This window comes from Alosa pseudoharengus, unplaced genomic scaffold (assembly GCF_046254945.1).
Source record: "Alosa pseudoharengus isolate Yale_2024_CS ecotype anadromous, Long Island Sound unplaced genomic scaffold, YU_APseudo_1.1 YU_APseudo_1.1_scf_2, whole genome shotgun sequence".
Taxonomy (NCBI): Eukaryota; Metazoa; Chordata; class Actinopteri; order Clupeiformes; family Clupeidae; genus Alosa; species Alosa pseudoharengus.
The window spans coordinates 14,410,593-14,435,778 of NW_027468663.1; the positions used below are offsets into that span (position 1 = coordinate 14,410,593).

At 38.8% G+C, this 25,186-nt stretch overlaps 1 protein-coding gene across 2 annotated transcripts in view; it reads left to right on the forward strand.

Annotated features, from left to right (window-relative positions):
- The window catches only part of LOC143133901 (uncharacterized), a 41,788-nt gene that overhangs the window by 1,766 nt on the left and 14,836 nt on the right, over positions 1-25,186 (forward strand). For both annotated transcript variants that reach the window (XM_076293848.1, XM_076293849.1), the window contains exons 3-7: positions 1,126-1,219; positions 1,341-1,444; positions 3,339-3,530; positions 3,704-3,755; positions 4,263-4,357. In XM_076293848.1, the coding sequence (XP_076149963.1) occupies positions 1,126-1,219; positions 1,341-1,444; positions 3,339-3,530; positions 3,704-3,755; positions 4,263-4,357 (537 nt within the window). The remainder of the gene's footprint in view (positions 1-1,125; positions 1,220-1,340; positions 1,445-3,338; positions 3,531-3,703; positions 3,756-4,262; positions 4,358-25,186) is intronic.

The following is a 25,186-nucleotide window of genomic DNA, read 5'->3' on the forward strand; positions in this document are numbered from 1 at the left end:
GGTTTGATACATTTTCACTGTAATCCTGTGACTTTGATGTTCTTTTACCTTACTGATTTCATTAGTTGGCAAAAGCAAGCCAAACATAAAATAAAATATTTTTTTTAATACTTGTTAAATGTAAGATATGTTATTGAATAAATATTTGGTGTTTTTACTGCTTTGAAAATAATATATTTTTTTATATTTTGTCCGTCATTTCTGTCGTGGGCTTATTTGGAACACGTGGGTTTAAATGGTGCCACGCAGAGCCTTCTACTGGACCGTTGCCTTTATGGTTTTGTACAGTGTGTTCGACCTGAACAGCTAAGACACACATACACTGACATTGTACACTAGGGCTGTGGTGCCACGGTACCAATTTTATATGATATGTACACAAATAAATTAATGTATTTTAAAATGAGAGATTAATCTTACACGTTAACAAAATATTACGTTAATAAACTATGTCAGTATGTATGAAAAATAACTGAACTCAGATTTTGGTGGGCTTAATGAGTACGTTTACCCTAAGTAGCCTAGAATTTATATTCACTACCCAACAGAATGTATGCATATCTGCTTAATACAGCAATCAAGTAACAAGGATGGCCATCTGCAGAGTGATTTCTTCAGTTGAGTGGAAAGCACCATTCTTTGCTTTCTTGCAATCTGTAGATCTAAGGGTGCTTTCACATCTGCAGCTATCTATTTTATCAAAACAAAGTGCAGTTTGGATTGGTTCGTTTTTTCTGTATGTCCTGAAACAGTAATCACACCCAGGTCAGTGGCAAAAAAATTACCCGGAACCTCAAGATAGAGGTGGTCTTGAGATGCATCACCTGCATTAGTATTAGGCCTTGGTGTGTTCCCACTGGTGAGAAAGCAATTTAAACAAAATAGGATCAAAACTATGCAGTAGCAGTGAATCAAGGGAATTGAGGCATTGTTCAATGAATGGGATGTAGACCTGTCCTTGTTTACACCTTAAGTTGACATGTTATAAATCGTTACCCCTGAGGAGGTCTCGTGCCTCATACAGGTCTAGTTGAATGACCGTTTCTACACACAAGCGAGTTTAAATCTGCTCTCTCCGGGCAATAAATGAAGGAATGCTGTATAGTAAACTTTCTCTGTTATCAGCCCACAGTTATTGAGCTAGAAGACCCAGAGGTGCAAATTAAGCAGGAGATCCCAGAGGCTCTCCTACATGGACCTGAAGGCACGTCCTGGAAAAGTAAGAACAGAGAGTACCACCATCTCTGTTTTTATTCATCAATGCTATCATAGCACTATGCCATGTGGAAAGCTAACAAGATATCCCTTTTTGTCTTTATGTTTGTGTTCTCACCCTTAAGGAATAGTGGGCCCCGTCTGTGATGGAATCGTCTCGCACACTGTAACTGCTGACCCCCTGGCTTCGTCGGCTGAGCAACCTGGGAGCAGGCAGACTGTTGTGGAGGTCAGTGGATCAGATGCTGTCCTGAAGGCTGAGATTAAGACTGAGGCAAAGACTCAAAGCATTAACCAGAGAACTGAACACACAAGAACTAAAAATGCTGGCAATGCGCACAGCCCCGAATGTTTAGTAATTGAGAACTCGCAGGCATCGGTGACTACAAAGGAGAGTGACCACGGAAGCTCTGTTACTGAATCACAGTCATCCACGCTGATCAATCAGTCTATCCCGTGTACAGATGGCTTTCCTGACGTTTTTGGGAGGCCCTCAGATGGCCAAGGCGAAAAACTAGATTCTCCTGTTAAGATTGAGGAGTATCCGCATATGCAGAATGTAGATAATCACATAAACAGTTTAATGGTTGAGTATGAGAGTTATGATATGAGTTCCTCTTCGTTTGGCCTTGGAAGTAATGTCTCTGTTGCTAATATGGGTTTGTCAGATGCTCACACACAAGTACGGCAAAATCAAATATACAGTGGTTCTGAACTGGGAAATCTTGCAGTGATGGCATCTAAAGACAAAAGGTTCTTCTGCAGCTTTTGTAGTAAAAGGTTCAGCTGTCCCAAAAAAGTGGAGATCCACATGAGAGTCCACACGGGCGAGAAACCCTTCAGTTGTACCCAGTGCCGAATGCGCTTTGCCCAGGCTGGCAACCTGAAAAGACACCAGAGGGTCCACACCGGGGAGAAGCCATTTGGCTGCAGTCTGTGCGAGAAGCGCTTCTCCCATCTGCACCAACTGAAGATGCACCTTAAGGTGCACTCTGGCGAGAGGCCCTTTGGGTGCCCTCACTGCACTCGGAGGTTCTCTGAAAAAAGCTACCTGAGGATTCACATGCATAAAAGCCATTCATCAGAGGAGGCAGAATGAAAAAATAAATACATTATTGTTTGAAATATGGTTACCAAAATGTGTTTCTTTCCTTTGAGATTTAATGGTAAAGTTCTTGATTCTGCCAAAGGGTTGTAGATATTGTTGTCCAGTTATACCCTTTCGTGTACCTGAACGCAACGTTTTGATTAGCCAGTATTAGTGAATGGCTTGGCCCGAGACACTTTGCTTCTTATCTCCAGAGCTTTTTTTGGGTGGGATGGAAAGCTAGCATAACTTGCTGAAGTCAGTGGGCCCTAATTCGAATGATGGGCAAAGTGCAAATTCTTAAATTCAACCAAATTTAATTGAAAAAGTAGGCAAACTCAGTTAGCTAATTTAACATAGGGATGCCCTTAACCACGATTATTGAAGAGTCAGCTCAAAGCTCCCATATGCCACACCATAGTTCATGCACAAGAACTTTGCTTGCTGACTTAACCCTTTGCCCTTTGTCCACTATTTAAACTAGGGCCCAATGAAATGAACTATCGATTATAATTAGGGACTTCTCCTTTAGGACATACTTAAACATGTTACATGTGGGATATGCAGGAGGTGTAAATGATCAAATGGTTGTGTCATTGGCATCTTGAATTATTGTTATTTATTATTACACTGAAGAGAAAGTTTCATGTATGTCTACTCATGTGAAGGCACTCGTTCACTATGTTGTCATATATTTTTAACACCTGTACGTTGCATATGAAAAGTTTTAAGTATTTATCAAATAAAGATTGTGTTTTATCTTTATCATTTTGTTTTTGTCTTCACCTTAATGGCCCTGTGTGTTTTTATATAATTGCCTTAACTATGAGACATGCCTTGCACCACTTTATCTGTATTCTGCAGCAGTGATGTCTTGATACCACCTATCTAGCTTACATTTAGATTGTAATGTGTTTGAACAAGAGTCAAATGTAATAATTTTGATATTACATATTATTTGCTAAGTCATACATATTCATCTATTGTAGAGTGATTTTTGTTTTGTGATATTAACACAACTTTTACTCTATTTCAGGCAATGAAAACAGATCTTGACCAACCATTGACTGAGATGGGGGAACACGAGGAGAGGCGAATAGAGGCATCCACATCTTTTAGCCTCGCCGGTTTCAAAGAGTCCGAACTCACAATTAACAGTACAATGTTTCCTTCAAGCTGCATAGAAGAGCACAATGTGCTTCCACCAATGGAACACAGTTCTTTCAGTGTGAGTACATAGAATATTGTTGAATGTCCAGTGTGGAGCGTTACTGTACTCAAATAATTTTGTCTTTTATTATAAATATGTTTATCACACTGCTTAGTTTTATTAGATATGTCATAATTAAATAGACCATATAGTGTTGTTTGTACATCAATATTTGTTGTATTCTATTTTAGCGTGTGGTTAAAATGGAATCTGAAGAGGCCAACTCTCGACCAAGTACCTCTGGTAAGATACCAGTTTATGCCCTTTTGCCCTTGTTTTCTAAAACTACATCCTTCAAATGTATAAGTAGCCTAGAGTTTATATTCACTACCCAACATAGTGTATGCCTTTTAAATTATGACAGTGGAAATAACAACAGGAGTATTTATTGTATTATGCATATATGTACCATTAAATGTAATGTTTTCATTCATTATATGATTTGTATATTTAGATTTTTATGTTTTGATTCAAACTGTTACCCTAACTGCCATGTAGGTTAGTGTTGTTAAAATTGAGAATGCTTATAGACTAAAAATAGCTTACTTATTTTTCTTTTCAGTTATTTGTATACACTTTCTTATATTTAAATGTAGAAAAGTTGTACAGGGCTCAATCAGGATGGCATAGAATATACACGGATGTTGGATAAAGCTGTGTACATCGTGTCTGCTGTTTGCTCTCTAAATTAAATTGTTCCAGTCCTGGTGCCATGTTTCCCCACCATCATTTCTCTCATATCTCTTGTAGCGGACCAGTGGTCAGGGACAGTTGGTGTGGAGTGGAACGCTTGTTTGGCATCTGAACGGACTGACGATCGTGGAAGCACAAGTGACACTTTGGAGGTCAGTGGATCAGACAGCACTCACAGATTGCAGACTGAGAGGCTGTCTTGTGCAATTAATGAACTTAGAGCAGACAAAATGACTTGGGAGATGAGGACATCCGGTGTACAATGGGAGATAAACTCTGAAGGTCAGCCAGAGAGTCTTGCACCACAATTGGTTTCTATTTTAAGACCATCAGATGGGTACAGCTTGCCGTTTTTGGGAAGTGAGAAGTGTGAGACTGATGTGCTGGTTAAACGAACCAGTGACCATGGGCAAGTTGCACCTGTATTGCCCCAGGTAAACAAAGATGAGTTTTTAGCGGAAATGGCAAGCGTTGGTAGCTTTGTGAGCTCTAGAAAAGACACACGCAAGGCCAAAAGGAAGAATGCGGCAAAGAAACTTTTCCCCTGTTTGCTTTGTGGTCGAACATTCAAGTGTCCTAAGCAGGTGGAGATCCACCATCGAGTGCACACGGGCGAGAGGCCCTTTCGTTGTTCTCTTTGCCCTGCCAGTTTCTCGGTCGCAGGCAACTTAAAACGGCACCAAAGGGTTCACACAGGGGAGAAGCCATTCAGTTGTCCTCAGTGTAACAGACGCTTCTCTCTGCGACACCAGCTTCAGAAACATCTGAGGTGTCATTCAGGGGAGAAGCCATTCAGTTGTTTCCGCTGTGGCAAGAGATTTGCAGAGAAGAGCTATGTGCGACTTCACCTTCAGAGGTCCCATTCTGTTTCCATCAATTAGTCACTTGATAAATGGTCTGCGTATAAGTGCTTTTACACCAGTGTCTTCATAGCAGCAGTAATGGGCAATTTTGAAGAGCTTAATTCAATGTCAGCCCTTTTTAGATTGTTACTTTTGTTTGGCCTTGAGTGGGTGGAGTTTGTACCTCCCTATCTAAATATTGAAGTCCTTGAGCATATCAGTGGTGTATTACTTTTCTTCATGACTTGTGGGTGTGCTGTGGGTGACCCACTTGAATTTTTTCTCAAATTTGTCTGTATTTTTTTCTTTTATTCTGCATAATGTGTATATTTGTCGGACAATTCTGAATAAATGAAAACAAAATAACGCTAGGAGCATACAAAAACAAATGTGCAGGGTGCAAGCCTTGTGAACCATGAATGGGATCATGATTTGTTTTTTGTTTTTTTAATAGTATAAATGATAACCAATACAAATTGGTGGTGGTGACCCTGACACAGTGTGATTTTGACAATTTGGTTGTCTCATTCCAGTTGGTGACTTGTGAAACTGACAATAAATTCACTCATTCGTGATCCTGGTGTCATCTCTAAAGTGAATTATAATGCCTCTGGTTATTTAAGTTGTATTGGGATGGCAAGCCATTAGTCTGTACTTTGTTATGGTAGCTCTGATCTGCTCTGGAGAGCTTTAATACTGCACCATTCAATAATTTATTAGGTTTCAGATATACTTTAGCAGAAATGGCTTTGCAAAAAGTAGACTTGTAGCCTGGTTAAAACCAGACTCATTCACTTTGTAAAATTGTCTTGGGACTCATGATTGGGAAACGTTTTCAACACTAGCATGGTGATGGGCGTAGATTTTGCGTCAACTCTGAAATCATTGGTCCAGCCTAACCAATCAAATTTGGGGATTTTGGCTTTACAAACTGACAATAAAAAGCATTAACAGTCAGGGAACAATGTATGCAGGCCTACCTTTGCCATATATTAATTTACATTGTAATTTATGATGTTCGCAGGAATTGCTACTACCGTTTACCACAGCCACTTTCGATTTTGAAACTATAGCATCATCCCCTCTCGTCACTGATTGGTCCTACTTTTCTGGGGTCTGATGTCAACGTTAGTGAATTATGGTGTTCCAGACTAGTACTGTATCTCCCTGAAAGGAGATCTAGGTGGGTGTGGCCAGGCTAATAGACTTGTGTATTGTGTCTCCAAAGTAAAGTTGTGTGAATATACAACAAAGATTGTTATTTTCTGTAGGTCTATATTTTTTTCCACTTCTTCAGAAATGCTTAGTCTATCTAATTAGCAATCGATATTTGCTGTAACATACTATCTCTGGTAATCTAATCAGATATGATTCACTGAAGCATGAAATAAACAAAACTATTATCAGTGGTTCTCCCATAGTTTTATTTCCAGGGAACAAACGTACTAATGAAAATGTCCATCTTTTCTGCAAGGTTTGATGGCACAGACTGTGCGGATGACTCAGTTTATGTCATGCACAACATGTGTATCTTAAAAACAACTTAAAGGAATTATCCGGAGTAAAATGCACTTTAGATCGATTTACGGATGATTGGGGGTACATACGTTGAGTTGACATCAAAATCATGTCATTCGGATGTGTTTTGAGAAAGTTCGATTGTACCGTTTTCAGTCACAACTCGTAGCCTGGAAGTGAGCGGGGCATTTCAATTGCGCTGCTAAAAAACGCTACTTTTATAGCTCTTCTACAGTTCCAAACAACATAACACTTACGTGGTAGTGAGTAGAGGGTCCCTAAAGCCAAACCGAAGTATCCCGAGGTCTTTATGTGGTCGAATAAAGAGTCCAGAATGAATTTCATCAAGCCAGTACCAGTACCAGCCAATTTCTTCGCCGTTTAAAAAAAGAAAGTCCAGTCCATACAACTTCATTTCAATTTCGAAAGAAATACTGGACTATGTTTTTTTTTTTTTTTTTTAAACGGCGGCGAAATTGTGAATTTCCAGAGCGTGTTACAACACACTCAGCAATAAGACTCCTACGGACTTTCCCCTGAAGATGGCGGCAAAGATGGCAACAACACTGGCTTGATGAAATTCATTCTGGACTCTATTTTTGCTCAGTGTCCAAATGCAATGTTCCATAGCGATTTCGTTGTTTCCCTGAGGATCACACAAAACTACAAGCCCGATTTTCATGAAAGCTGGCGGAATGTAGCGAGGGAACATTTCTGAATCGCCGGGCTGCCTGGCCCGGGCAACTTTAACTACTACAATGTTGCATGGCATGGTAGGCTATTTGGTCTGTATAGATATCTGCGCTCTCAGAATGATCTACTTTCGAGATGTCTTCAACATTACATTTTGCGTGTCCTCTTGCTGCAGATCAGACATCCCGCTGACGATTCAGTCGCAGTGGCAAACATTCGTTAATTGATTAGGCTATTAAATTGATCTGTTTTAGCCTTCACGACTTTTAAGGAGTTTGACGCCATCGCTTGTTTTTCCAGTCCAGCCACGAGTTAAAGGGACGCGAGGATGTGACAGCCTATGACGCATTAAAATAAACACATTTTACATGCGTAGGCTAGGCCTACAGCTACATATTTCCACAAGTTTATAACGTATGTATTAGCTTAACACTGGTGACAAATATTTTTTTAAAGAAATTGTAAAAAATATTTCATTAATTTATATTTTTAAACAAAGCCAGGGAACCAACAGAGAGTGGCTAAAGGCAGCTCGCGGGTTGCCGACCCCTGTTCTAGATCATGATAATGTCCTATCAGCTGTGTAAAGCCTACTCCACACCAGTGCACTAAGAGCAGACTCCAGTGTGTGGTCCCCTTAATACTAGTTAAAGTTTTGTTTATGTTCTTCGTGGCAATGGTTGCTAGGGAAAGAAAACTTATGCTAACCTTTAGCTTACAATGCATGAAAGTTTGCTCAAATTGTTGGAAATTAAAAAATATTAAGTCAGGTGTTGCTGGAACCTGCTTAAATTAAGACCTTTTTTTTCCCTCCCCAACATTAATCATTTGAAATAGATATGATCTCACATTGTGTCAACCTCACATTGGGCCAATCACATTTGCACACCACGTCCGAAACTTTTGTCCGTCAAAAAAGAGGTATGCATCTGTATAGCGTAAGTGGATGAGGTTTCCTACAGCAGTATTATGTATGTGATGGAGCGAGAAAACTCATTATAAAATTAGGATTTTAATGGAACATGATGTTTTAGGAATATGACAACTTTTTGGAAAATAAGTTTATTTGCTAGTTATACATAGTGGGTCTAACCCACATCCAGTGAATTGTGTGAAGCTGTGGCTAACAGTGTCAGACTGCGTTATTGCTAACCACCTAAAATGATTGCCCTCCAACTAGATAAACATCAAAATATCAACTGACCAGTTGGCATGGTTAGAAGCTTGCTAACTGGTGTCTTCTGGAAATATAAAGTAGTCAAGCGGCGATGTTGGGTATTTTTTTTTACATTTTGTGGGTTTCGAACCCAGACTGCACAATTTAGTTCATAGCATGGGTGACTAGTGGGAATTACCTGTTGATCTGTTCTTTATATGACTATTCATTTAATATGAATTTGAAGGTGTATAGTATGGCTTTAACTTTCAACCAATTATTTGGCAGGTTGCAAGCCAGCCTGGGGGAGATACCAAGCAGTTATTGTCAGGAAGCAGACAAGGGCCTTTGTCAAGTTTAGACTTTCATGCAAATTTGTTCACATATTTGAGTAGCACTTCCACATAAGGCAGGGTAGTTACTGGTCACTCTTAATAGCACTTTAACAACAGGCTTGTATCAATACCACACAGTTACACAATACAGTTTGTTTTCCTTATAAGCCAAACAAGATTCGTCCTGTGTGATGCAGAATATCTCTTCTTTAACGGGCAATTTTTCAGACACGGCTTGGAATATTTCCTTCTGACCAAAACCAAGAAGTTCAGCAGACGCTGGAAAGCACATGGAGCTGGCAGGTGGGTTTTAGGACAGTTATAGAATTGTTAATGTTTGCTGTGACGTTTTTCACACACATGAATATATGTAGTTCACATGCAGTAAAGTTTTGGCAAAGGCCTAATAGGTAAAAACGTTCTTCCCCCAGGAGTGCTAGTGTCTCACCTTAATTTCACATAACATTGACAATCAATTCTTCTTATTCTTCTTCTTAGTTATTTTTATGACTACTGAAACTTACATCTCCAGGAGTCTTATCAGACAAATAAAGACTTAACATTTACTGTCTGAACTATTCTACTGTGACCAGACAGTCTTGTCATGAAGTGTTGCCAGGTTTGCACTCATTATGTAGACATACTGTGTGCTGTTGACAGCAATGTTTAATGTGATTTTTATTTTCTTATTAGTCTTTTCCAGGAACATCTGGGAAAGAGAGGACGAGAAGGTACAGAGAGAAGCTCAATGCAGACCAAAACAGGAGGGAGGAATTACGAAGAGAGAGAAGAATAAAGTAAGTCATTTATGGTGCTGAATGTAGGTGTTATTGACTCAGTGACTTTTTATTGTTATTATTTGCAATGAATATGGCGTATTGACTGTGCTATTTTTGTGGGTTTCCCGTAAAGATATCTTGAAAAGAAGGCAAAGGGAGAAATTAAACCACGAAGCATACAGTACATGACTGAAGAAAAACGTCAACAACTGCGTGAACAATGGAGGGCATCAAAAGCCAGATGTCGAAGAAAAAAACAGGATCCTCGAGTGCCTCTTTACATAAATACTGTATCCCTGCCTTATGGAACTCCTGAATGACAAGTGGACTGCATCCCCAGTCTCAAAGCAAGCCTCAACAGGATGTGAACATGTTACACAATATATTTAGAGACATTACAAAAAAAAATTTGTTTTAAAAAAGTTTCAGATCCACCTGACATATGGAGAGTGACACTGATCAAACATTGAGTTGAGAGAAAATGGGAAAAGATTTGTTTTACCACTGTTACCTATTACCATGTGTGGTCTTAATGAGTAAATGTCTGTGTTAATGTATTTTCTATTTAAAAGATAATAAAAAAAATAGCAATTCAAATGATATATTCTTTTATATGGTTTAACTACATACATGCATGGTTGTCCAAAGCGACTTACAAAATAAAACAATACAATAGTAAAAAAAAAACAGTAAACAGTTTTAAAACGTTAGACTACATTAAGGAAAATAGCAATAATAACAATAATGTCGATGCTATATCAACAATTAACTAGAAAATGAATTACCAGTGCATGAAAATGCAAAACATATGATATTACAATGGTTTTGCTTAGGTAGACATGGTTGTTGCAATGCTAAATAAAGCTGTTTCTGTGATGGTTGCTAGGGTAATCATGTTGGTTGCTATGGAAACTGACATACCGGTAGATGCTTTATTTCAATGGTTGCTATGTTGGTTGCTAGGTAGGTTGTTTTATATATACTGCTCAAAAAAATTACACTTGGGGGTCTATGGAGCTAGACGGCTAAATGTGTCTCTTTCACCTGGTTGTTGAAAAATCGAAGATTTGATTGTGGTTTCTGCAAGCTCAATATGGATTATAGGTCAAAAGTTGAATGAACGAGTACTTACGTCTTTCTGATTTCTTACAGGTTGGGTCGTGGCCCACAACACACTAGCTTTCTGCTAATGAATGACGTCATTGACGCATTTGAAATACTTTTTTAGAACAAATAAGTGACTCAAAAATATAATACTCAGTGGTAGTGATGGGCAAATGAAGCTTTGGTGAACCACTAAACCACAGCAGTGTGAAGCTAGCAACACTAATGAAAAAATCCAATATGGCTGCCACATGTAGATTTTTCAACATAAAAGTCCTTACCCAAACCAATATATGTAACCAAAAATATTGGTTTGCTAAGGACCTTTATGTTGAAAAATGTATGTGTGGCGGCCATCTTTTTGCTTTTCAGCTAGTGTCGCTAGGTTCACACTGCTGTGGTTCAGTGGTTCACCAAAGCTTCATTTGCCCATCACTACTCAGCGGTGTAAAATCTATTTTTGTATTTGTGCTAACTTGGCTGTCTGCTTCTTGTGTGCGCTGTAATACACTTTAACATGGGGGTTAAGAAGTGCCACATTAATTGTGAATTAAATGTGAACAAAGACCCAACTTTAGAATAGGGAACATATTCTGTATTACAAAGACTTAATTATGAGTTATTTGTCCACTATTAGCACTTGTGGTTTTGTGTCTAGTTCCATATGAATAGACCATCTTTGATAAGTATTATTAGGGGTAAATAACTGTTCTTGTGGTACTACCACTTTACAAGCCCCATACTGAGCCATGCATATTTAGGTCATAATTACTATGCAACAACTTACTTAAAGGGACACCAGGCTGGTGCTTTTTCTCTACGAAACTCCCTCGCTCGGTCTGAAGCTCTTTTCCTTTTCTTTGCGTCTTCTGTCAAGGGTTTTCGCTGCTTCTTCGCTGGCTCTGACACGTTTGCAACAATCTCTAGCGTTTTGTTAGCCTGCCTCTGTGCTGTAAACTGATCCTGCTTCGGTCGGCGGGTAGGATACACCGAACTTGCAAGTGGGATATTCTTCCTACAGGCAGTAGGGGCGGGCGAGAGAGCCTTCATTCGCCCCGTAATGAGTCATTTAACCATATACCGACTTACGAAGATGATTAATTAACACGAAAACGTTGCCTGGTGTCCCTTTAATAACTATGAATAAAGGGTAATTAGGAGCTTACATAGGGGAAATTCTTAATTAAGGGTCTAGTAAAGGTAGAATAAGGTCTTGCAGAATAAGATATTAATTAGTGACTTATAATGACTAACAAATGGCTAGTATGCTACTAATATACATTTTAGTAAGCAGCTAATTAATGATGAATATGTGTGTCTTAATATAAAGTATTACCAAATTATTTAATAGTAGTTGTAGTTGTGGGCAGAGGAAACAGTTACAGGAAACATAACCTGCAGTCTTAAGGGAGCCAGATTGTATGCTTAAAGCCTGAGACAAAGTAGATCGTTTAAAAGTTGAATGTAGATAGTGTAATGGATGTTAATAGATAGTTTAATGTGTGAATGAGTGTATGTTTTGAAGAAGGATGGATAGAAAGTGCCTTAAATCTTTGTAGAATGGAGAGGCACCGATAGGTCTTTTCCACTGACAGAAAACCGGCTCCGTTCCCGTTCGCGAACCAACATTTGAACCAGTCGGAGCATTTTGAGACAAAACACGGTTCGGAACATGGCACTTTGGTTTGGAGCTTGAACCAGAAAATAGTTGTTTTTTACTGCGAACCGGAGTGAGTGTGTAACTTTACCATTCAGAGGCAGTCCGTCCAGGATTTCGCAAGGATTTTTTGAGATTGTTGCGACCTAAGATGCCTGATTTCGCAACAACTTTTCTAAAAAATTGCAATGGAAGTTGTGGTGTTTTAGCCGTTTGTTGCGAAGAAATTGCGGGAGGAAGAGAAAATTGCAAAAATAGTTGTGATTTTTTTTTTTTTTTAAATCAAGGGGAACTAAGTTTAGTAAGACCAAAATCACACTGATCATCTTGATATGCTAATTAAAAAGGATAAGTAAAGGTAAATAGTAAAGATTACAGAAAATCAAAGTAGGCCTACTTTATTTATGTAAATGCTTTGACTGGGGTAATTCACAAAGCATCATGTCATATGTTTCAATACATTCATATATTTTGTAATTCATATTAAGTTCATCTTTTTTTAACAATTAATATTCTGTGACTGCATAATTCTGCATAATTACAGGTACTAATACCAACTAATTATCTAGTAATTTCATATTGACTTTTAAACTATTAGGCTACACTTCTATTTAATGCCATTACATTGGTGGTGTGTCTAATTGACTGTCTGGCACTTTTAAGGACGTGAGAGTAGCCTAATTACATTTCTGGGTGGATTGTAAGGCTTGCATCTCACTGTGTTTGGCTACGAGTGGAAACAACTTTTTGCATAGTGCATTACGATATGTGGATGCAATTTGGGATGTTTTCTATGTCACACAAACAAGTTATAGGGCTCTGGTGTCTGCAGAGTGTGGCATCTGGCTCAAGTCAATAACATAACATGGGGGGAAAATAAATAATTAATTGAAATAATAAACAAATTGGTCAAAAAAGAATAAAGAGTGTGTGTGTGGGGGGGTATTAAGGTAGATTAAAAGCTTGGGAGAAAATGAAAGTCTTTAAGTTAGACTTAAAGCAGTCAATGGTTGGAGAGGACTTAAAGCCTGTGTTGCAGGTTAACCACCACTGTTGATTAATGGGTACATAAAGCACTCAATATATGTATATCATTTTTAAAAATGTCTCCAAATGGTGTTAAATGCCAGTTTTTGTTGTTTTTAGCATTAGCGGGTTTTTTTACGCAATTCGGTGATGACGTCACTTTGGGCACTACATGATCGGTCGCGGTTACACTTTCAACATAAAGTTTGTATATTTACACTTCGAATTTCGTTACAGCATTTATATGACAACGACCCTATGGTCTAACAAAGATAACAATGTCTTGATATTTTAGTTTAAAGGAGAATTCCGGTGTGATATTGACCTAAAGTGTATTGAAACATGATACTGAGTGTGAACGTATGTCTCATAGCCCATCTCGGCTTGTCCCCTGCACTCCAAAATCTGGCGCTAGTTAGCCGATGCTACCAACAGCTTTTTCAATGGTGGTGCTTCGGCATCGGGCTAGCCATGCAAATAAATCACTGTTTTACACCATTTACGAGGCTCAATGTATCTCCACGCTTCATTGGTGGACTTCCGAGGGCCCTGACATTTAAAACGAGACATTGAGAACTTTGAAAAAGCACTGGTAGTTTACTTACAAGACGATTTATACAGACAGTATTCTCCAAAGAACAAATGCCATTAGTGTTAACAGGCAGGTAAAACTGAGTGTCATCTGCATAGCAGTGATACTGAATGTTATACTTTTTAAAAATTGAGCCAAGGGGTAGCATATAAAGAGAGAATAAAAGAGGGCCCAAAATGGAACCCTGAGGAACACCACACTTTATAAGGGCAGAGGAAGAGGAGAAATTGCCTAAACTAACTGAAAATGATCTATCACTAAGATAAGAAGAGAACCATTGCAAAACAGAACCCTGGAGACCAACTTCATCCTCCAAGCGTTTTAATAGGATGTTATGGTCAATGGTGTCAAATGCTGCACTCAGATCAAGAAGTTCCAAGAGGGCGCAAGATCCAGAATCAACTGCTAAGAGAATGTCGTTTTGGACTTTTAGCAAGGCCGATTCAGTGCTGTGCAGAGATCTAAAACCTGATTGGAATTTATCACATATATTGAACTCACTCAGATAAGAAGAAACCTGAGAGAGGACAACCTTTTCTAGTATTTTTGACAGAAAAGGTAATTTAGAAATAGGCCTATAATTCTTCAGGTCACTGGGCTCAAGGTTAGGTTTCTTAAGTAAAGGTTGCACAATTGCACGTTTAAACCCTGAGGGGACCACTCCATTGGTTAGTGAGTGATTAATTATGGCCAATACAAGAGGGCAGATGATGGTAAAAACTTCTTTAAAGAGGCGTGCAGGTAAAACATCTAAGTGGCAGGATGTAGATTTCATATGGGAGACCACCTCAGAAAGCTGGGAGGAAGATATAGCCTGAAACTGTTGGAGGCAGCTAAGTTCTATCACTGAGGGATCCGAATCCGAGGTGAGATTTGAGATTTTATTTTGTCAATTTTATCGATGAAGAAGTTGAGGAACTTCTCACAGATTTCTGTTGAAGGGGCAAGAGTAGATGACGCAGAGGCAGGATTTATAATAGAATTAATGGTATTAAATAAAACTTTTGGCCTATGAGCATTATTGTTGATAAACTGAGCATAATACTCAACCTTTGCTGCCTTAACAGAGTTTTGGTAGGTCTTTAGAGAATCTCTAAAAAGGTCATAGAAGACCTAAAGCTTCTCTATTTTCCATTTGCGCTCTGCTTTCCTGCAAGATTTTCTGACAGAACGGGTCGTGGCATTTAACCATGGAGCGGTGATAGTTTTGACACACTTTTGTTTTAGTGGGGCAACACAGTCTAAGGTCTCAAGACAGGATGCATTAAAGAGAGTGACTTCAATGTCAGAGCAGGTGGAAATAGCAACAGAGATAGTAGGTGAGTGAGAGAGGATGAAAGTATTAGAGAATGTTTTGGCTGTGGTGGAATTAATAGAACGGGCAAAGGAATAGGACTTAGGGGGAGATACAGGGGGACAAAACAAAATAGATTCAAATAAAATCAAAAAATGATCAGAGACCCCAACAAGTTGGAAACATTGAAACCATAAGACCAGGGTTTCCGTTGTCCGGTAATTACCGGACATTGGCCGAAAAAAAAATGAAATGTCCGACAAAATTAAATCTCTCCGGTCAAATTGTCCGATTGAAATTGGCTATCCCGTCCCCTAACGCAATCTGAATTTGAGAATAAGCCTTAATACGTAAGCCTATATTATACGTCCTCTGTCTATGTTTTTAAATGAACAGACTCTACCGTTTGAAAAGTAAGCTATTAAACAACACGCATAGCTATGCTGCATTTCAAATAGGAAGCGCACGCTTAAAACGTCCATGTTAAACAACGAACAAATGAGCGAGGCGGATGGCGTATCTGTCAGAATCAGTGACATTGGAGTGGAGTTGCGGGGGATGCGGCCGCTCCAAGACACTGTAATTCTCCGTGTAGCCTACACTGGACATGCAAAGTGTTCTTTACCCAAAGCATACAGTAGGCCTATGCGTTCTCTGTCTATGATCTGGGTTAGGGCCTCCTCGACGAGGAGATTACTGGTCCGCGGATCATTTCTGGCACAATTAAATGGTATCATTGAACCGCGGCCGAAAGAAAAATAAACTAAACATTTCCCAGAATAGGAAACATTTCTTGATTTATTGTTATCAAATAAAGAGGCATAGTATTAGGGGGTAGTGGTGTGAGCGTTCATTCTTGTATGTGCGCATCTGTGTAAGTTAAACAGTCACCACTGGAGATGTGGAGAACGTGGGTAGCAGCAACAAACAATGTAGCCATATTTGACCGGTATATCATCAAAATGTCCGGAAAACGAAAACTCTGCCGGTCATTTTTTTCTAGCGGAAACTCTGCATAAGACAATACTAGGTCTAATGTGTGGCCTTTCTGATGCGTCGGGCCATAACAGATTGCACAATTGAAAGAGTCCACAAGGCATAAAAAGTCCTTAACCAAAGGTTTTGATGGGCAACAGATGTGAATTAGGGCTGGGATAAACGATTATTTTTTAAACGATTAATCTAGCGATTATTTTTTCGATGCATCGATTAATCTAACGATTAATTTTTTCAGTCCGATTCGATTTCGATTCGTTTATCGATTATCTCCCCATTAATTGACTAATAGCAACTTATACATGTTGATTTACATATCTGAATGAACAAAAACATGAATTCCTTAACATTGGAATATATGTTTATTGCTCTTAAGATTCCAAAAATAAAAGACTATACAATTGTAAAGTAATGCATTCTTAGTCAGAGGTAGCATTCAGTTCTGTTCAGTAGTGTATAGGTCTAATCAAAGTCCTTTTAGGCAAGTCCCTCCACTCGGCGGCCATATACCAAAGTTTTATGGGCACTCATCGGGCACAGTCTTTGGGTCGAACTGCGCGTGCGCAAGGCTTCACGACACCAATCTTGCTCCAGCGGCGAGATCACAACACATGATTGGCACAATATCTTCACAACACACCATATGATTGGCTCAATGTATTCACATGTCGACGTTTTGCCGAGGAAGGGGTGGGATATATGTAGACAACGGCCATATTGGCCTGACAAACTAGCCCCATGCATTTCTATGGAGGATTTTTTGAGTGCTGTGTCTCCTCATTAGAAAGTCTCTGGTCTAATTGAGTGCCTGTCACTTTAAGACGACGTTCGTGAGGGAATCCTTGTAATTAACATTAACACAGTTAAAACGCTGATGATGTGTGGATGCAATTCATAACGTAGTTAGTTCAAATAACGGTTCATACTTCTCCTTGGGACAAGCACTTTTGAGTCTTGGAAAACACTTTTCCATTTACATTGGGATTTTGCAAACATTCAGTGTCAGAGTCAATAAAATGAGCCTTGCATGAATAACGAAATTGACAAACAACTGTAAGCATGCTAAACTCAACATCCAAACAGTATTCTAACGTTAGCTTTGAGATACTGCTTGATTGCATAACTTTGCTAAGGTCTCATCACAACATAGTACATTGAGGAGACCAAACTAAGTAGAGTTAACTTTAATGCAGCAGTTTTGAACAAATTTGCACAGCATGGTCACGATGCTAAGCGGATTTAATAGCAATTTAGCCCGCCGTGTTCAATGCAATGCTTCATGCAGAGGGGCAGCGGGCTCGTTACAAGAGAGAGTGGCCGGGGCAAGAAAAGGGTGCGTGCTTGAAAAGCACAGCTCAGTGATTTCGTGGCCCCCAGCCACAGATTAGTCAACTTATGGGAAACACTGAAGGTGTAAAATTAAAACTATTTAGCGGCACACATTATGCTTAACGAATCGACGCGCATATTTTGCGTCGACGTATTTTTTGCGTCAACGTCATCGATTGCGTCGACGCGTTGTCCCAGCCCTAATGTGAATGTTAAAATCCTCTAAAATCATGAAATTGTCAGAGCGAGAGGTAGGGCTGTAACGATACACCAACCTCACGATTCGGTTTGTATCACGATTTTTGACCCACGGTTCGATACGAATCTCGATTTTTCTTTTTCTTTTTTTTTTTTGGGGGGGGGGGGGGTGGGGCTAGACATTTTATTAAATAACATTTTAGCCTCCCTTAGAACGCCAGAGGATTACAATATAATATATCTATTATTTTATATCCTGATATAAAAATATTTTTCTGAATGACTGATATTTATGACAGCACACTTTATGCAGATTAGCCTATAGCCTAGGCCTGCTATTTTTTATTACAACTCTACCTCTTTAATTCAGCTGTCTGGTTGAAGCCTGGAAATATTGTAAACAAAGTAGCATAGTTGGCTAGCTTAGCCTATCATAGTCTACTGATTGGACTGTTCAGTTTTCCCATGTGTGTTTAAGTTTCAAGGTAATACTTGTTCTCCTTGGGACAGGTCCTTTTGGGAAACGTTGGTATTGAGATGATCAGTCAACTTCAATGCAAGAGTTTTAAACAAATATGTGCAGCATGCTAATGATGTTAAGCGGATTTAATAGTAATTTAGCTAGTCGTCTTCTATGCGTCCTTGCTTTCACGATTGTGAATGTTTTATTTAAGTCGCGCGTGTTCATTGAGCAGGAGAGGGAGGGAGAGTGAGAGAGAGAGAGGGGCAAGGAGAGGGGGTTTACTTCTATACTGTTTGGTAAAGTTGCACACATAGTCTACAATGAAAGCAAGGAGAGGTATGAAATTATTATTTATTTATTTGTTTGTTTTTGGACAACGTAGGCTACCGATAAGTAAAGCGGGAGATGTGGGTTGCTTTTGCGGCCGCGTAAGAAAGCACTGCGTGAAACACTAGAAAGGTGTGTCGCGATTCTGCCTTTTCACACCGTGACACAGTATCGTTGATATGAATGTCGCGATTTCGGTTTCGAATCGTATATCGTTACAGCCCTAGCGAGAGGCCATAAAAGATAGTAGATCAGAAAATTCTTGAATGAAATTACAATTAAGCTTAATTTTTGGTGGTCGGTAAACTAATGCACAGAGGAGGGTGGCATTTATCTTTACAAGCTGTACCTCAAAAGTGGAGAACATATCAATTTGTACAATTCCACATTTAAAGTTGTACTCAATAGCCTATTCTGTGTGAGGGACTGTTGTGGTAGGTGAAATTTCACAGGGAAACTATGATAACTGGCAGTAAAAGCAGTTGATACAGGTGCAGTTGGTTTAATTGACTCTTTGAGGGGGCGTAGTTGAGCAGCTGGCAGTTGATACAGGTGCAAATCGGTTTAATTAGCCCTTTATGATGTCATAGTGGCAATTCAAAGTCTATGGGGAAAAATAAACTTGTTTTTTGTTAATATAAGTATAAAGTTTACAAAAATAGAAAAAAAAAGATAACAGAACAGTGCATTTTCATGCACTGTAATATAAGAAGATGACTTCGGATAACAGAACAGTACATTTTCATGCACTGTTATAATGAAAATAAGAAAAATACCATAAATATACAAACCATAGCTCATAACAACCACTTAATGATGAAGTGTAACCTACATGCACTACATACATGGTTAAACTACATACATACATAAGCCATTTTTTTCCACATCTCTTGAGTGATGTATATATGTTTCTAGAAATTGCCTTGGCTTCTGGAGCCATACATCAGTGAATACACCTGCTTTTATTGTAATATTATGACAACCATTCTTGATCAGTTTCCAGTTGAAGATCCAGTTGTGGAAAGATGAACAACTTCATCCAAGTAAACATCTAATTAATATTCTGCTCTAGTCCTCAGAATTGTCCAGCACAGTATCACACATCACAATGAAGCATCGAGGAGCGAGAGATGTTAATAGCTTGGGAGTCTACTCAGTGGAACAGGCAACAAACTTCACGACTGATGTTGTCTTCCCTTCACCAGATCTGCACCAGAATGAGAGGCAATTCCTTTCTCGAAATGTGAGTAGAGTACATACTGTATATTGTACTTTACTACAGTAGAATACATGATATGGACCCTTGAATGTTGACATTGACATTCTTACAAGTGAATATTCTAAACCAACAACATCATTTTAACAATCATTTGTGATTGTGTATAACATGGGATTAAGGACAGTAACAGTGAAGAAAGGAATATTCAATTCTCCTTTTGTGGTCACGTAATTTACAGATTCTCAAACAGGCCAGAAGGCATTCCATTACAACAGGGCTTAAAGCAAGGAACATATCTAAACGACCTGGCCACCTGAAATCAGGCACATTGCTTGAGAACTTTAAAGGACAGGTTCGGTATTTTACACTTAAAGCCCTGTTTTCAGATAGTTTATGATTAAATAGAACGTTTAAGATTGAAATTTGGACACATGCTGCTGTCCTGAGCGATTTTTGTGTGAGCATATCAGTGAACACCCCTGACCACTGAGTTTCACGTCTTTGTAAACAAAAGTTTAATACGTTTTAGGAAGGATTGTTCCAGTGCACCTATGCAGCGTTCTGGAGGAGGGGGGGGGCGCTACCACAGAAACCGAAAATTCTCAGGACAGCAGCATGTGTCCAAATTTCAATCTTAAACGTTCTATTTAATCATAAACTATCTGAAAACAGGGCTTTAAGTGTAAAATACCGAACTTGTCCTTTAAGCCAGGGATGCAAACTACTCACCTTTTAGGTCTGAGAATCCATATGAGCCACTGCTGCATTTCAGACAAATCGGAAGTCAGAGGCCTGTTCAGTTCAGGGTACATTCTGATTGGCTCCGGAACTTACGAGTTGTGTGGAATGCAGCATCAGTAGCCTAGGCCTACTCATTCTGATGGAGTTAAAGCTGAAGAAGTGGATGAGGAGACAGGAGATCTAAACTTTGAGAAGGGATTATTTTTTAGGCGAAAAGGATGAGAACTTTGCCAAACGTAAGGTGACAGTATTTGCGTTTTATTTGCTTACCTTTCACAATTTTCTCATAGGTTATAAATAAATAATCTGCGTCAAACAAAGCCCCAGGTCAGTCATTTGTGCTCACAGGGCTCGTATTGAAATAGGAAACGTTGTTTAAATTTTGTAACATCAGTTGCGCAATTAAATTTTTCGTTATTAGGAGGAATCCGAATTGAATTAAAACTCCTTGGCTTTGCAGTCCCTCCAGGATTTTGCAAACTTCTGATATCACAAATTTACCAAACTTGCCGTTTTACACAAATTTACGTAAATTCAAGAACCAGAATTTTTGAGAATTCCCTCATCAATTTCAGTCATTTTGGCTTCGACAATTACAACAAACCTGCACAAGATTCTGGAGGAACTGTCTGTAACATCAGTTACATCTTAACTCTTCAGGTAAGAATTTTCTTTCCCTCTCCATTATAGCCCTAATCTCACAGTTTTGCATTTTTGCTTCTCGAAATCCTATTTTTCCCCCTGGTTGGTACCTGTTTGGTTGTTTTTGTTATTAAAATCTTCCTTTTGTGAATATCGGCCACCTTGTCGTGCACTTTGGTCCAGTCCTCAATTTCAGCAGACATGAAACACAGAACCATGATAAAGGATCAAAGCAAGTAGATCTACAGTTGAATTCTTCTGATACTTCTGATAACCATATTAAGGGATTTAAGACCTAAAAGATGAGACTACAAAATTCTGCAGTTCACATGAGTGCCTCATTATTATAATACCTGGCTAATTTAATTTGGACATTTATGGATTTTCCTTTTTTGCTTACTTTAATGTGAAATCATTGAAATTGTATGCATGTACGATTTCACTAGGTGAAAATGGCCATGACTGCTGCGGAGCGTCAGGCTAAACGCCGTGCCAGACTAAGGGAGAACGAGCAGAAGTATGCTGAATATAAAAAGAAGAATGCCCTGTACCAGAAGAGGAGAAGGACAAAGAAGAAAGAGAATGAATTACGCCTCCCGAGTTATGATACAGAGCTCATTCCGAGACTGTGTCGTGAAGAGACAAGGAAGTTTCAAAGTGGCGTGCCTTGAAGAAAGATGAGACAACAAGGTAAGGGAGCCAGTGCCAACACATGTGCAGGCCTTATGCAAAGGCCTTTTGAGCTGATCCATAGTCTACACAAGTTACATGGACACAGTTGGGAACGCAAGGCTCATGCACGCATTGAAGACCCCTCTCGTGGTCTGTGCAAGCGACGTGGACAGTAGCCCCTATTGGAAACGCATGGCACTTGCACTTACATTTTACACATTTTGTTACGTTAAACACTCCTTGCATTCACGTCACTGACTTGTGTAGACTATGAATCAGCCCTTATTGTACTAGGCAAGTGCTGCAGCCAGGATTGCTATTGTGAAAGCCATTTTGTAAAAAAAAAACAGTCTGTTGGAACTACTGCGAACATGTGATAACATCTGCCTATAATCTAGGCCCTAGATACAGATGCAGAACTGGAAGTCAAAGTCAGCTAATGGGATACACCTCTGTATAAGGAGATCATTACTAAGGCTGTTCCATTTTATAAAAGGCATATCATCTGCCAAGCTTTAGGGTGATGTAAAACAGCAGCAGGCTTAATTAAACACAAATGCATCAGCATTGTATCCACAGAACATTGTGTAGAGAGCACATTCTTTCATGCACAATAAACAAAAGTTAATGTTGTGCCCTGAATTGACTGTTGCACTTTTTTATTTTGTTGATATTCTGTCATTTTGTACAATGAAAAGTAGTTCTGTCCACATAATGTCCTTGGCAATTGAATGTTCATTTTGTCCACATAACAGTTCTGCTATTTTACAAAAAGTAGGCTAGGCTATGCTATACAATAAAGGTGTTGGTCTAATACTTTTTGCGATTTAACAAGTTGGAAATGAAAATTGGGAATTGGAAAATATGTAAGTTGGGGATATATGACACATAGTTGATGTAGGCCTTCACAAGATATCATATTTTGCTATAGGCTACATATTTTTATGTGATGAACAAATAGATGTCATTCAGAATATGGCAATATTTGATCATATCCTACACTCTGATATTGATACATACCAAGCTTAAATTGCGTGGAAATATCTGCATGCCCAGTTTACTGTTGTATGTTGTACTGTATGTTTGTTTCATAAATTGGGGCAGATGTGTGCTTGTATCATGAAAACGTTATCAGTAAAATAAAGGCACACATTAAAATTAAATTTCAGGGATTTAATCAAGAGCCAATTCGTATGGGATCAAGACGGGACCCTGTAGGTCTATGGCGTTCTCTATTCCTGTGTTGACTAGAAATAGAAGAAATCGTGTGCATCTAGCTTGCAAGGCAAACCAGTCAAATCACCTGTCTGTACCAAAACAACCTTATAATTTCCCAGCAGAATATCAGATCAAGACATTTTTAATTAATGATCTTATTTGAACACAAAACCTTGTCACAAAAACTGCTGTCATAATTCGTCAAGAGGAATACAGATGCAGGCAAAACAATAATTCTAGTGTTATTGGACCTTAGTTCAGCCTTTGACAATGTTGATCACAACATATCACTACACAGACTATAACACTTGATTGGATTTACAGGTATAGTTATCAATTAACTCAAATCATGCCTACAAGAAAGATGTTTCTTTGTTGCCATTGGCAACTGTACCTCAACACTAACGTTCTTGACCTGTGGTGTTCCCCAGGAGTCGATCTTGGGGGCCACTATTATTCAACCTTTATATGCTCTTACTTGAAAATTCATCAAAAACAATTTTATTTCCTATCATAGCTATGTTGATGACATTAAAATCTACTTAGCTCTGTCATCTAATGACGATGTCTCTTTGCCAATACATTGAACAAATTAACAACTGGATGTCTCAAAATTCTTCATCTGAACAAAGACAAAACTGAAGTAATTATACTTGGTGTACTTGGCATGACATACTACTCATCTTGACAAAGGGCTTCAAGCAAAGTATGCTGCTAAAAATCTTGGTGTCTTAATGTACAGTGATTTAAATTTCAACAGCCACATGAAAACAAAAACTTAGAGGTCTTATGTTAAAACATGATTTAGAAAAACTCATTCATTGATTTATCTCCAGTAGGGTTGATTACTGTTGATTACTAGGCTGTTCATGAAAACTAGTAGTGACCACACTACACATGGTGAAAGTACTGACCACATTACTCCAATACTTCAGTCACAGAATTGATTTTAAATCACTCCTGCTTATTTATAAATCACTAAATGGAACAGAACCTAATTACCTATCAAGACATATTTCAGCAGTACACACCCTCCAGACCTCTCAGGTCACAGGAGAAATATTTGTTGGTAAAACCCGCTGTCAGAACTAAACAGGGTGAAGCAACCTCTAGCTGCTATGCGATTCAGCTTTGGAACCACTTCCGGATGACATCAAAAATTCCCTAACACTTGCCATTTTCAAATCTAGACCGAAGATTATACTGTTCTCAGATGCTTTCTGCTAACTGATCAAATTCAATTCATGTTAATCAGATGCACACTGTGTTTTTATTTTAACAATTTAAGCAATATTTGTGGCTCAATATGTATATGTGTATATAAATACTTAACTCAAACCAATAAAAGAGATAGAGATAAGCAAGGGTTTGGTTTTAAACAGATTATTCTAAGTGGACAAGTTGCAATGTTGGTCACACTGTATTAATATAATTACTGAAAAATAGACACTGTTAAATGTTCTAAATGAGTACACATTCTACTTACAGTAATTTGGAAAAACAAATTTGACTGAACTTTTTGTAAACGAATATTTTGTAATGTCAGTCATGCTCCAAACTTACACCACAAAGAACATTGCTGAAGACATGTCAAGAAAGGGTCAAGTAAAGTTTGCCATAGAAGCTCAGCCATGGAAAAATGACATCGTTTGACATTGCCACATTTAAAGTCACTGAATTCTGGTAAGATAATCAAGGTACTAAATATATCAATCTTCTTTTACAGTTGAAGAAGGACCCTGAGGACCCCCATTCTTCCGACAATTCTGAAATGCCTGTCTCAACACTTGTGCAAATATGCACACGACAGAAGCCTGGAAAAAGGAGAGAAAGAAAGAAAAATTTGACTTGCCCAATTTGTGGTATAGGAATTCGTTATCCAGTAGAGATGAAGATCCACCAACGGGTACACACAGGCGAGAAGCCATACCGCTGCACAGTATGTCCAGCTCGCTTTGCACAGTCAGGATGTCTGAAGGTCCATCTGAGGTGTCACACCGGAGAAAAGCCATACGCTTGCCCTCACTGTGGGAAATGTTTCTCCTTGTCCAGCACCCTGAAAACTCACATAAGACTTCACACAGGAGAAAAGCCATTTGGTTGCTCATACTGTGTCAAAAGCTTTGCGTCAAAGAGATACCTCCAAAGACATCAGAGGAGAGTTCATACAGGAACCGTGT